We start from the raw sequence: 12,101 nt of genomic DNA, 5'->3' as shown, positions 1-12,101 counted from the left end.
TAGGAATCCCAATTTTACAATTTTGTAGCCTCATCTACCAAGGATGATTCTGAACAAGTTTGAAAAAAATCCATTCACTGGTTCTTGAGAAGAAGTTGAAATGTAAAAAGTTTACGCACGACGGACGACAGACGACGACGGACGTAAAGCGATTAGAATAGGTCACTTGAGCAAAGCTCAGGTGACCTAAAAATAGAATTCAATAATACATGAACTTACTTCTCCAGTTCCACACCACCAGTCTCTAACATGATCAACAATGGCGTTAGCTGCAGACATAGCACTTGACAGTTTCCTTGCTGCTATTACAGCAGCCCCTCGCTTCTGCACCGTCTGTTGGAAAATGTTTAATGATCATCTCTAGCAGAGAAACATTTCAGTTTTTAACACTTATTATTGAATAGTGAGTTCAGGATAACATTCTTGCATCCTCTGTAAGTATAGAACATGCAGTGCTCTCAGAAGTCATTAATGTTTCAAAATTAGAAATCCAACTAGGAGCCAATGCTATTGAAAATGAAAAATCCAACTATCAGAAATAGAGAAACATAACAGCATATTAGCTCATCTATTTAAAGAATGTTAAATCATGTGAAAAATTTAAGAAAAAAAACATAAATTCTCTTTTGACTTACAACAATGACCTCTCAGGAACCTTAATGCTAAATATCACTATTGTGACAGAAATCTCTTGATTTTGATTTATTACAAATTTCATCACAGCTGCAAATTTATACCTGGAATAATAGGGATATAAAGTCAAATCCAAACAAAGTCAACGATTGAAGAAAAATGTAAAGATGCTCTTAAAGGTTTTATGTTTGAATTTTTACTCCTGTGACCTTAAAAGTGGGTCAAGGTTATTTATTTGAAGCAGAACAATTATTGTAGCCCTTTATCCAAGTATGTCACTGGTCAAACATCATCAAAATAGGCCCCTTAATTATTGAAAAGAAATTGCTTTAATGTTTTACCAATTTGACAACTGTGGTTTTAAAACTTGGTAAAGATTGTTTATTTGTATTTTCTTCATTCTAGCATGCCTCTGGACAAAAATGATAAAAACGAGAGAATAAATTCTGATTTCAATGTCGGTGTCCGGTTTCAATTTTATAGTCACAACTTACATTTCCTTTTCGGTAAAACAGCTCTTATGAGGCTGTTTAATGTTCATACCCACTGTCATCGCATATTAATTAGCAACTAGCCCTACTGGATGGGGGATCCCCGATTTAATAGCCTAAAAGTTCACACATCAGTGAGCATGACACCAAGCCATGTGCCACACCTATGCTGCTAATTGACCTGGCCAGTGGCGCATGACTTTAGACCTCTCAGTGACCAAGGTCAGTGTATTGTATTGTATTGTTTATTCACAAAGATTGACCAAACTGCTTCATTTTGGGAAATTTGTGATAAATGTGTCTCATGCTGTGAGGAATATTTTTTCTGAAGTAACTTTGTGAGTCTCACACTCAAATTGTTAGATATGGCATGTTTGCCCCCTCACCTAAGGAAATGGTTGTCAAAAGTTGTCAAGTGTGATTTTTGACCCCTTGAACTTGACTAATCACCACTAATAGCCATGTAGAACACCATGGTATAAGCTCACTTGGCCCTTTTAGGCCAGTTTGGTTGAAAAACTTGACATGTATTGAAAAAACTGGAAACAATTACTCACAGCTACAAACTCATTGTGGACCCAGTCGTTGTCCTGAATTTTTGAAATAACATCATCCACCTTTCCATCAATTGTGACCTTTGCATTGGCCAGATCTGGAAACTGGGTTGATGAATGGTTTCCCCAGATGATGCAGTCAGTGACAGCATTGCACGGAACTTCCAACCTGCGAGCAACCTAAAAATCAACCATAAAAATGAGATATACCTTGGTATATGTTTTGAAGAAAGTTTCCTATAACATGAGTGAAGAGTTTGTTGGCTATTTCTGTATTATGTGCCACAGTGGATAACACATTCCAAAACAGGAAGGCAATCATACATTTTTTTATGCAAAACAGAAACATTTTCTGCTTTACATCACATCACATTTACTAGGTATCTCTACAGGAACTCAACATATTGTGCAGAAACAAAATTTTCTATTCATAGCAACTATTAACTTAATATTTTAGCTAGGAAACACTACATCTACCTGAGGATTCTAGGGGTAACACTCACTTAGTTCTCTTTTCCCTAGGAATATGACAAAATCAGTGGCACGCAGTTAAGCTATTTGATTGGTTTCAGGTAAAAAACATACGTTAGGCTGATACCTGTTCTTTGAAGACTTTGTTAGGCTGATACCTGTTCTTTGAAGACTTTGTTAGGCTGATAACTGTTCTTTGAAGATTACAGAGGAGAGACATCTAACTTCAAAGTCTGTCAATATAACTGTTACATTGCTGCGACGTTAATTTGATGTGCATAAAAGAATCAAACTAGTCTAACTTGTATTATACACAAGGTGGTGTGTACAGAGCCTTCGATTGTGACCTATTCCAGGTGTACACAGAACATAAGAGAGTAGAACCCTGGAATTTTGAGGATGCACTATATAAAGTTTTAACAAATTTTGCCTACAGGAGCAGAAAATTATTTACCTAAGTTACAAAGGTCAAAGGTGATAGCTACAAAAAAAGTGTTAATATGCAATACTCATGAAGGCACAAGAGCAAGACCCTAGCTGTAGTACTTGGTCCAGAATCAACCTAAATGCAAAAACTTAACTGGCCATATATACATCGGGACAGGGATAACTTAAAACGTCCCAAACCTTTTGGTGACAGGGCATAAAATAAGTGACTAGTGTCAACCTACCTGTGCTTGTGCCCTGTTTTGGTCAAGACGAGTTAGGGCTGAGAAGTTTGTCTTGGGAATTGAAGGAGCATATTTGGAGCAGATCAGGGCATTAGTGTTGGCTGGGTTACCCACAACTACCACCTGGAAAAGAATCAGTTACATAGGTATGGTAAGTTTCTAATGACAAGAGGCCCATGGGCCTTAACAGTTACTAGAGAGAATAGTGTTATAATAATAATTTCAGCTTCTTATGGTACTGCTTTATCACAACCTCGTTGGTAAGTCGTCTCAAAGCAGTTCACAAATTATTATCCGTGGTTAAAGGGCCTTAATAACCAGCCAATAACTTTTTCAACTCCCTGGGGAGCATACAGCCGGTGCTGCCATTTAGGCACTCACAGCTAGCATTTAACAACTCCAGCACTGCCCGACACCGTACTCATTTACAGCTGAATAGACTGGAACAAGTGGAGTAAAGTATCTTGTTCAAAGATACAACACAGCGCTGTGACGTGACTCAAACCTGCATCCCTTAGTTAGGTCATGAGCTTGGCATCCTACCATAAGACTACTGTGCCTCCAAGTGTCCCCTAATGTTAACGTTGGGCATAGTGAACAAAGTTTGTTTATACAGAACTTAGGTCTGAATCCACCAGCATCTTTCATAGGAAATGTCATTTGCAGCCTTTGCACTAATAACAAATTAACAAGCAGCCCCTGAGTTCACCTGGGCGGTTCAGCCCTTCCTGGATTATAAATTCTTATCTTCATCATCTATAGATCATTTTAAATCATGTTGTTTAGAGGAAAAAATCTTTTTATAAAATTCAGTTATCCTTATCATCCATGGATCATTTAATTATATATTGGAATGATCATGAAAAACTATTTGTAAGTTACTTTCATTAGAGATATCATTTTTAGCTCACCTTNAAATGGGAACATACTGTCAGATACCGGTAACAGGAACATACTGTCAGATACTGGTTACNCACCTTATGCCATACCGCAGCGTCCGTCGTCCATCCGTCGTCCGTCCGTCCGTCAACTTTTCCCTTAAAACGCTACTTGTCCTGAACGGCTAGGTAGATTTTGACTAAATTTGGTCTGGAGCATTCTTAAAAGCCAAGGGGGCTCAATTTTGTATAAACGGTGGGTGTGGCCCCCCCTGGGAGCAGAGGGGTGGGGCCCAATAGGGGAAATAGAGCTAAAACCTTTAAAATCCTTCTTCTACTGTAGGGAATAAGGGATTTTATCATAATTGAGTCTGGAGCATCCATGGGCCAATGGGACTCAATTTTGTATAAACAGTGGTAGTGNGCAAATAGTTAATACTGGTAACAGGAAACAACATGGTAATTACAACTGACCCACCTAAGGTACCCCAGATGTATATGCTGCACTTTTCCTGTACACTTGGCATTTTCCAGGAGCCTAAACATTCAGTAAACTACACACATCAAATGACTTTCTTCTGTAGATATTCAGTGATTTGGAATGTTTTGATTTGACAAAAATCAGTGATAAAAGCTATTGTAGTTGTATTTAAATGGTCAGCGGGCTGAGAGTTAAATGTATGCCCTGTCAACTATTCATTACAAAGAGTAAATAGATTGTATCACCCATGTCCTGTATGTAGACAGGAAATCTGAACCCGAGGGTCAATATTCTAATGCCCTGAACACAATCTTTGAAATAAATATAACTGACAGGTTAATATGACCCTAAACATTTTAATAAATATAAATGACCTTCACGATACAGTATCAATAACATTCTGTTTAAATGTCTTCCAGAATGGAAATCGGGGAATAAATATTATTTAAAAATGTTCAAGTAACAGTGTTGTAATATTTCAACATTTAGTAGATATAACATAGAGATTTTTAACAAATAAAACTCCATTACAGATGTCATGAATTAAGGGACATATCATAATTCATGCAATAGAATTTTATAGAAAACTACAAATTTGTGATCTGTACCCTGAGTATCAATCACTACACCCTCAAGATGCAGCTTCACTCTTCTTGCATAAAACTACTGAAGTCGTATTTAAATTGCATGACCAAAATCTTTTATGTAGACCAGGCATGGATTCTTTTAAAGCATTCTAGTTATTTAGAGGTCGTTGAAGTATTTATTTTCTTTTAAATATTAATTTTTCTTGATGAATTCACTTTTTGGAAAAAAACATCTCAGCTAGAAATCTTGGCCTGGTATTCAGTGTGCAAACTTAGCAGTAGACCCATTGCCTCAGTACATTAAATCATTATTATTTGAAATAGTAAAATACTTCCTTGAAGGGAATGAAGTTGTCACAGATGTTGAGAACAAGTTACTGATCTGTACCACAAAACAGGTAGAGTTACCTCCCTTCACGTACATTGGTTAAATATTCTACAATGTGATACACATCGCATGACAGCTATTTTCCAGATATAACCTTAATAATGTTGACGTAATCACAAAGTTTTGACCATGAAATTCAGGGGTCAGACAATATCTTGTGTCCTTTACATAAAACAAATATCTCAAGCTAATCCTGCATTTCATCAACAACAAAACCTGCTAATCTTCCAGCTAACAATTCAGAAATACCATACATGTATAAATGTGCACAATGAACCACCAGGGTTATCTGTGGTTGGAGGCCAGGACCGCTCGGTATACAGTCATTGCCGCCAACCTTATAGTTGTTTGTCATGTAGGTTATACAAAACAGGTCAATCATACAGAAATGAAAAATAAAAAGATTTCACTTCACAATGTCACAATAAGTTGAAATTAAAGAAAAACAAAGCCACATTAGTGTTTACCAAAGAAGCTGTCAATAGTCTTGGAGCTAGCTGTCTGTTTTGTTTTAAGTTTCTTGTTATGCGTTGGCAAGTTACCGTCATGTTTACGTTTCACTGCAGGAGGCGTTGTATAGACCAGAGACTTTTGCAAGTCCTCTGCAAAATGGAAATCCATATGTTCAGGTAGATCCCAAACCAAGATTCTCTTCTGGCACTTCTCACAGGCAAGATAATCCTCATCAGAACTCACAACTGATGCTAAATCAGAAGTAATGCTCTCATTTGAATTGCTAGCTGGAGGGTTTGGTGATTTAAATGTTGGGTTTTGGGTTTCAGCATCGTATGATGTCAAATGTTGTAATGTTTCCTGTTCAATATTGTGTGATAGACTCTGCGCCAAGTCTTTATCTATATTGTTATCCTGATATAGTTCTTCCTCTTGTACATCAGACTTGTTCGCCAGCGACACATCCTTGGTCATATTTGGTATACCTTTTCTAAAAGATTCTAATTTAACATTTTTCCTAGATGCAAAAAATCCTTTCTTTTCTGTTTTGTCTGAGACACCAATAAAAACATTTTTATGCTCCAACTTAGAGACAGAAGCTTGGCCTTCAATCTGAGAATTGGAATCACCATTGGGTATAGACTGTTTACAGTTTCCATCACTACTAGTACAAACTTTTGTAAAGAAACTTTGGATCCTACCCAAACTTGGCTGCCTTTGTGAGGCTAAGAGAACACTGTCAGAACACGATGTCTCCTTATTTGGAAGTTCTGATGAACTCGTCGTTCTTTGTGAGGACAAATCAAAAGAGGAACAATCAATATCACTGCTGTCCAAAGTAAAATCTTCACCATTGTCTATTTGATCAAATTCTGATGTTGACACTTTGGACTTGAAGAAGGAAGCAATGCTGGCTTTCTGTCCCTGTGAAGCTGTCATTGAGTCCCTGGAGCAGGAAGTAGTACCAGACTTGTTGCCAAGGAATGCTGTGATGGAGCCTCCGCCCGATTCCTCCTGAAATTTACCGGCAGAAAGTCCGAGGCAAATAATGGCAGGTNCTTATTTTACTGTAGGAATAAAGGGATTTTATCCTATTTCTAAACATTTTCTTCAGGTTGTTTCAGGTTCTTTTTACACAACCAATAAAATTTACTATGTGTACGAGTTGTCCATAAAATTGATTTCGATTTCAGCTACGCTGGAAACGTATGTACAATAGTTGTTATATATGTACCAAAATGACTCAATTCAGCTACGCTTTCGTAGCCGAAATCGACATGATTTTATAGACAACTCGTACACATTTTACACCTTTGTGTGCATACGCTTCATTAGTCATTTGTCTGATGAAGGTGACGGTGTACATATCGTACTAGTCACAGAAACGTCACATAGACAATTTTATTGTATGTGTAAAAAGGATTTTATCCTAATTTAGTCTGGAGCATCCTTGGGTGAAGGGGACTCAATTTTGTATCAGTGGTGGGTGTGGCCCCCCCTGGGGCCAGAGGGGCGGGGCCAAATAGGGGAAATAGAGCTAAAACCTTCAAAATCCTTCTCCTACCATAGGAATTAAGGGATATTATCCTTATTTTGTCTGGAGCATCCTTGGGCAAAGGAGACTTAATTTTGTATAAACAGTGGGTGTGACCCCCCTGGGGGCAGAGGGGCGGAGCCCAATAGGGTAAATAGAAATTGAGCCTTTAAAATTCTTCTTCTACCGTAGGGATTAAGGGATTTTATCCTAATTTAGTCCGGAGCATGCTTGGGCCAAGGGAACTCAGTTTTGTATAAATAGGGTATGGCCCTGCTTAGGTCAGAGGGACAGGGCCCAATAGGGGAAATAGAGCTAAAACCTTTAAAATGCTTCTACCGTTGAGATTAAGGGATTTTATCCTAATTCAGTCTGGAGCATCCTTGGGCCAAGGGGACTTAATTTTGTATAAACCATGGGAGTGAACTCCTAGGGGCAGAGGGGCAGGGCTCAATAGGGGAAACATAGCAAATTCTTCAAAATCATTCTTCTTCTGTAGGAACAACAGGAATTTGTCCAAATTTGGTATAAAGCATCCTTGTGTGAAGGGGAACAAATTTTGTATAAATGGTCGGTCTGACCCTCCTGGGGACAGAGAGGCGGGGCCAAATAAAGGATATAGAGGAATAGCTTTAATATCCTTGTTCTTCCGTTGGGATGAAGGTATTTTAACCAAATTTGAACAACAGCATCCTTTTTGGAAGGGAAATCAATTTTGTATAAATGGTGGGTTTGAACTCCCTGGGGGCAGAGGGGTGGGGCCAAATAGGGAAAATAGAAAAATGGCTTTAAAATCCTTATTCTTCTGTAGGAATAACAGGTTTTTGTCCATATTTGGTTTAAAGCATCCTTGGGTGAAGGGGACTTAATTTTGTATAAATGGTTGGTCAAAATCCTTTTATTCCTGTAGGAATGACAAGATTTTGTCCAATTGCATATAAATATAACCCCTGACTAACCATGTAATATGTGTACACTACCAGCAACATCTGGCTATTTCAACTTCATTTTTGCTAACATTTCCAGGTGAGTGATACTGTTGTTAGATTTGCACTTTTGTAACCCCCTTATTACCCAGTTCCTCGACCCCTGGCCCCGGAAGTCAACCTCTTCTTAAAAATCTTATACTCATCATCGAAGAATCATTTTATGGAATAGTGGTGAAAATCTGTGAGTTAAATTTCAGAATAGATGTCTTTTGGAGGTTTTGCACACTGTGACCCCATATGACCCCAGTCCACAGCCCCTTTGGAGTTCAGCAACTACTTAAATATCAATTCTAACTCCACTGCAAGCTAATAACTACCACCAAGTTCATCAAAGTCTGACATACAGTTTCTGAGAAGTTGACTGTTTGCAGGTCAGACAAAAACCAGTGACTCAGATGAGCTTAAAATTGAAAAACATTTTCATACAATTCCTAAATTAGTGTTGTTGGTAATATAACAGCTGTTAGAGAGAAATGTGCCTGCATGATGCGAGTATATAAGTGTAATTTCTGTTAAAAGAAATAATCAAATATTTTAAGTACATAGTATGTACTTGAAATATTTGATTATTTCTTTAAACAGAAATTGTAAATGTTGATTTATTGGATACCAAGTGTCTACTAAGCACCTTGATGGTTTTCTTGGCTTTTTTATCCATTGCTTCTCCTTGACTTTTGAAGATCTTGACATTGGCCTTGAGCAGATCTTTACGTTCCATTCCCTCCCGTCGTGGCATGGCCCCAACCAGCATGGCCACATCAGCATTGTCAAAGGCTACCTCTGGGTCTGCCGTGCCCACCACATCTGTAATATAGACATCAGGCACCTCAAACATCAAATATTTCCTATATGTAACCACAATCAGAACAACATTGTATAACCAGTTTAGTGTCTAAGTCTGCTAATGAGATCAGGCCCAGATTTTAAAAAATATATCTCAAAAATTAAATAGGAATTTTATGCCTGGGATTTCCATAAAACGATGAAATACAAAAAAAAATTGGAAGTTACTCCACCAGAATGATTAAACAAAATGAAAAATAAACTAGAATTATGTCAGTGTGACATTACAGCCGCTCACCACTTTAAATTTAATNACCTGCTCACCACTTTAAATTTAATTGCTTCAGTAACACGTTGAGCATCAATATCTACTATAATACCTCAGATATGTGTTCTGTATTCTGCTAATTTAAAATCAGGTCATCTGATGATGTTGCATTTAGGATTTTCAAAATCAATCACCTCTTAAATGATGCCTTAAAAACATTTCTCCCTCTTTTTTCACCCTCTTTAAGTGTGACGCATTATTGTAATTTTCATTAATTAGCATCCTCCAATGATGTGACATGAGCGTTTACGTGCAAAGTGGCAATCGGTGAATTTTTTGCTTGTTAAATGAAGGATAATTAACAGTAGTGGGAAAACATGCATGGAGAAAAGAGACATTGTACTCCTTTTACTTTTATTTATTTTTTATTCATATTAGTGAAAATTATTAATATTTGTAGCGACTATATTTACCGTCATTGAACATACAAAATCTCACAAATGTTCTTGGAATATATTTGAATTATATTTCCCAATGCGACTTTACCAACGTAAGAGTTATTTCCCTTACACCCAATTGGATACTATTTTGACACGGCGCAAATTCTTGTCAAACAGCAGCGGCAGTTGTGTCATATTCTTAAATGGCTACACTTTCATAAATAAATACACCAGAAATAGCATGCTGTGTTACAAAAATGTTTGATAAGCATACACAGTTCACATATCGTCTCGGAGCCATTAGTCTACCGTTATCAACCTAAGCACGATATGGCATATATACGTTACCGTTTCAAACATCAAAATAGAGGTTATACTTCATCACTCATACGGTTTATAAGTTTATATTTTTACTTTTTACTTCTACAGACAGCGTCAATGCTTGACAGTCTTCACATGTGCTTTCTCGAATCATATGTGTTTCACACGCGTAACACTCCCCAGACCGCAATCCGAGTTGCTCAAACGCTCAAACCTAGTGCACGAATTTCATCACCACAACACTCGTTGAATGCACCGGAGATAAACCTTTTGTTTTCAGCAATTATTTAAAGTATGGATTATTATTTGGAGAAGAGTATCAGAAGACTTTATGTAACCCACAGGTGAGTGTCAGAGATTCTACTTTCTATTTACTATAACGAAACTATATAGCGGAAGCATGCAATACTGAATTATGCGCAAGCACCCCGAACGGAAGTGGGTCCGTCATTTCGTTCTCTGGACAGAATTAATAAGCCGCCGAGCGCGGCTTAAAAATATTACAAGCTTGCTCAAAGTAAGCATCAGTGTTGCTGTAATCTTTTGTACAATAATAAGTGCCCCGCTCTCAGTGCAGCAAGTACATAAAAAAGGTACACAAATGCATGATGAAATGATTATATGTAAAACTCTATCAAAATCAGTCAGGTAACTTAGAAACAGTACAGACAGGATGGACAGACAAGGTGATTCTAACATATACCAGGGCCACATTATCAGTACTTTATCGTTTGTCACATGGTTTCTCATATGAAAACAATTAAATGTCGACAAGTATGCAATAGGTTAATGTATATTATATCAATACAAAATTATAACAAGGGTAACTACTTGTGATATCGAGTGGACACTGTTTGGGCAAATTAAATCAATTGTGTTTTAATATGCACTTAAAGACATTTCAATGTATTTGGCTAGTCAATCTCAGGACAAATTAAGAATTCACACTCAGGAAATTTCATAGGCAATTTTTAACAGGTGAACTTGACATTTAACTGGTTTTCCTACATTTTTACATTGACATGAAAATGATATATCTAAGCAGGATTTCAGCCCTTATACTCGGGATTACCAAATCATCACAGTCATTTTCATAACAGTGCTACATTTTGTATAAACAACTGTGAAGGTACAGTTTTGACTTTTTTTATTCCAACTTACTCGCAACAAGTGGGAGAGCACAGTCCATGATCTCCATGACCACACCTCCCAGTACACCCATCATTGGCTCAATGTCCAGCAACATCAGCTCAACCGGCTGGAAAAATAAACATGTCCGATAGGTTGATATGATAGTAATGCTTTCCTCCAACAACAAGCCTGATAAGCCAATGTATGGGTCTTCAGTATGTTACATTACGTCCAGTGCACAGGCTTACAAGCCGTCCATTTGTCCTCACCGGGTGAAAATTGAAAAGGAACCATACTTGTATCGGTGCCAAGAGAAAAATAATAGATTCTTACACTAGCTCTGTCGCCTAAATATCGCGATGAAAGTTAATAAAGCTGTCATGATATAGTTGGCCCGTTTCTGTCTTTGGTTTCATTCCCTCCAGATCGGAATATAACATACGTCTAAATTAGAAATGTTTGACATATGCGTAAACAACAAATATACAAGACATTTTTTTTCTGACACTAGACAGTGCCTTGTGGTTTTAAATACTTAACCTGAGTCCTGCCATATCTCTTTCAAGAAGTATACAGTAATGAAAGTGTAAAATTTGTATCCAAATTCTGTGAATCATGAAGCTTTATGGGATTTCACACCTATATTCTAGGACAAATTCAGTTTTACCTGCAAAATATTATTTGACAACTTGGTGGCTTTCTGGTCTTTCTTGAACACATTTCTCTTGACCACAGAGTAGTAAATGTAATAAACCTACCCGTGTTTTACCAAAAACATCTCCCTTTGCCACAGAGTAGAGGAGTGAGTAGGCAATCTGGCCTGCTGCCCCAGTGATGACAACTTTAATTGGGGGTTCCTGAAAATATGATCACATCCGTTTTATATATTTACAGTTAAATACTTCTTTTATTCTTCAAATCAAAATTCTTAAAAACTAGTGATTATGGAAATCAAACAATTCATCAACTAAATGAAATAAGAGCCATTTTATATTAATTCTGATCAATTATCATACATATTATTACAC

At 37.2% G+C, this 12,101-nt stretch overlaps 1 protein-coding gene across 1 annotated transcript in view; it reads right to left on the bottom strand.

The window, feature by feature from the left end:
* The window catches only part of LOC110456733 (malate dehydrogenase, cytoplasmic-like), a gene marked incomplete at its 5' end in the record, with an annotated part of 14,917 nt that extends 2,987 nt beyond the window's left edge, over positions 1–11,930 (bottom strand). Inside the window, 6 exons of the mRNA XM_021507654.1 lie at positions 220–333; positions 1,682–1,858; positions 2,821–2,943; positions 8,759–8,934; positions 11,104–11,200; positions 11,832–11,930. Of these exons, the coding sequence (XP_021363329.1) occupies positions 220–333; positions 1,682–1,858; positions 2,821–2,943; positions 8,759–8,934; positions 11,104–11,200; positions 11,832–11,930 (786 nt within the window). The remainder of the gene's footprint in view (positions 1–219; positions 334–1,681; positions 1,859–2,820; positions 2,944–8,758; positions 8,935–11,103; positions 11,201–11,831) is intronic.
* Positions 11,931–12,101: the final 171 nt, after the last annotated feature.

This window comes from Mizuhopecten yessoensis, unplaced genomic scaffold, assembly GCF_002113885.1.
Source record: "Mizuhopecten yessoensis strain PY_sf001 unplaced genomic scaffold, ASM211388v2 scaffold8839.2, whole genome shotgun sequence".
Lineage (NCBI taxonomy): Eukaryota > Metazoa > Mollusca > Bivalvia > Pectinida > Pectinidae > Mizuhopecten > Mizuhopecten yessoensis.
Note: the sequence above shows the minus strand (reverse complement) of the source record. Positions and strands in the feature narration are given on the sequence as shown.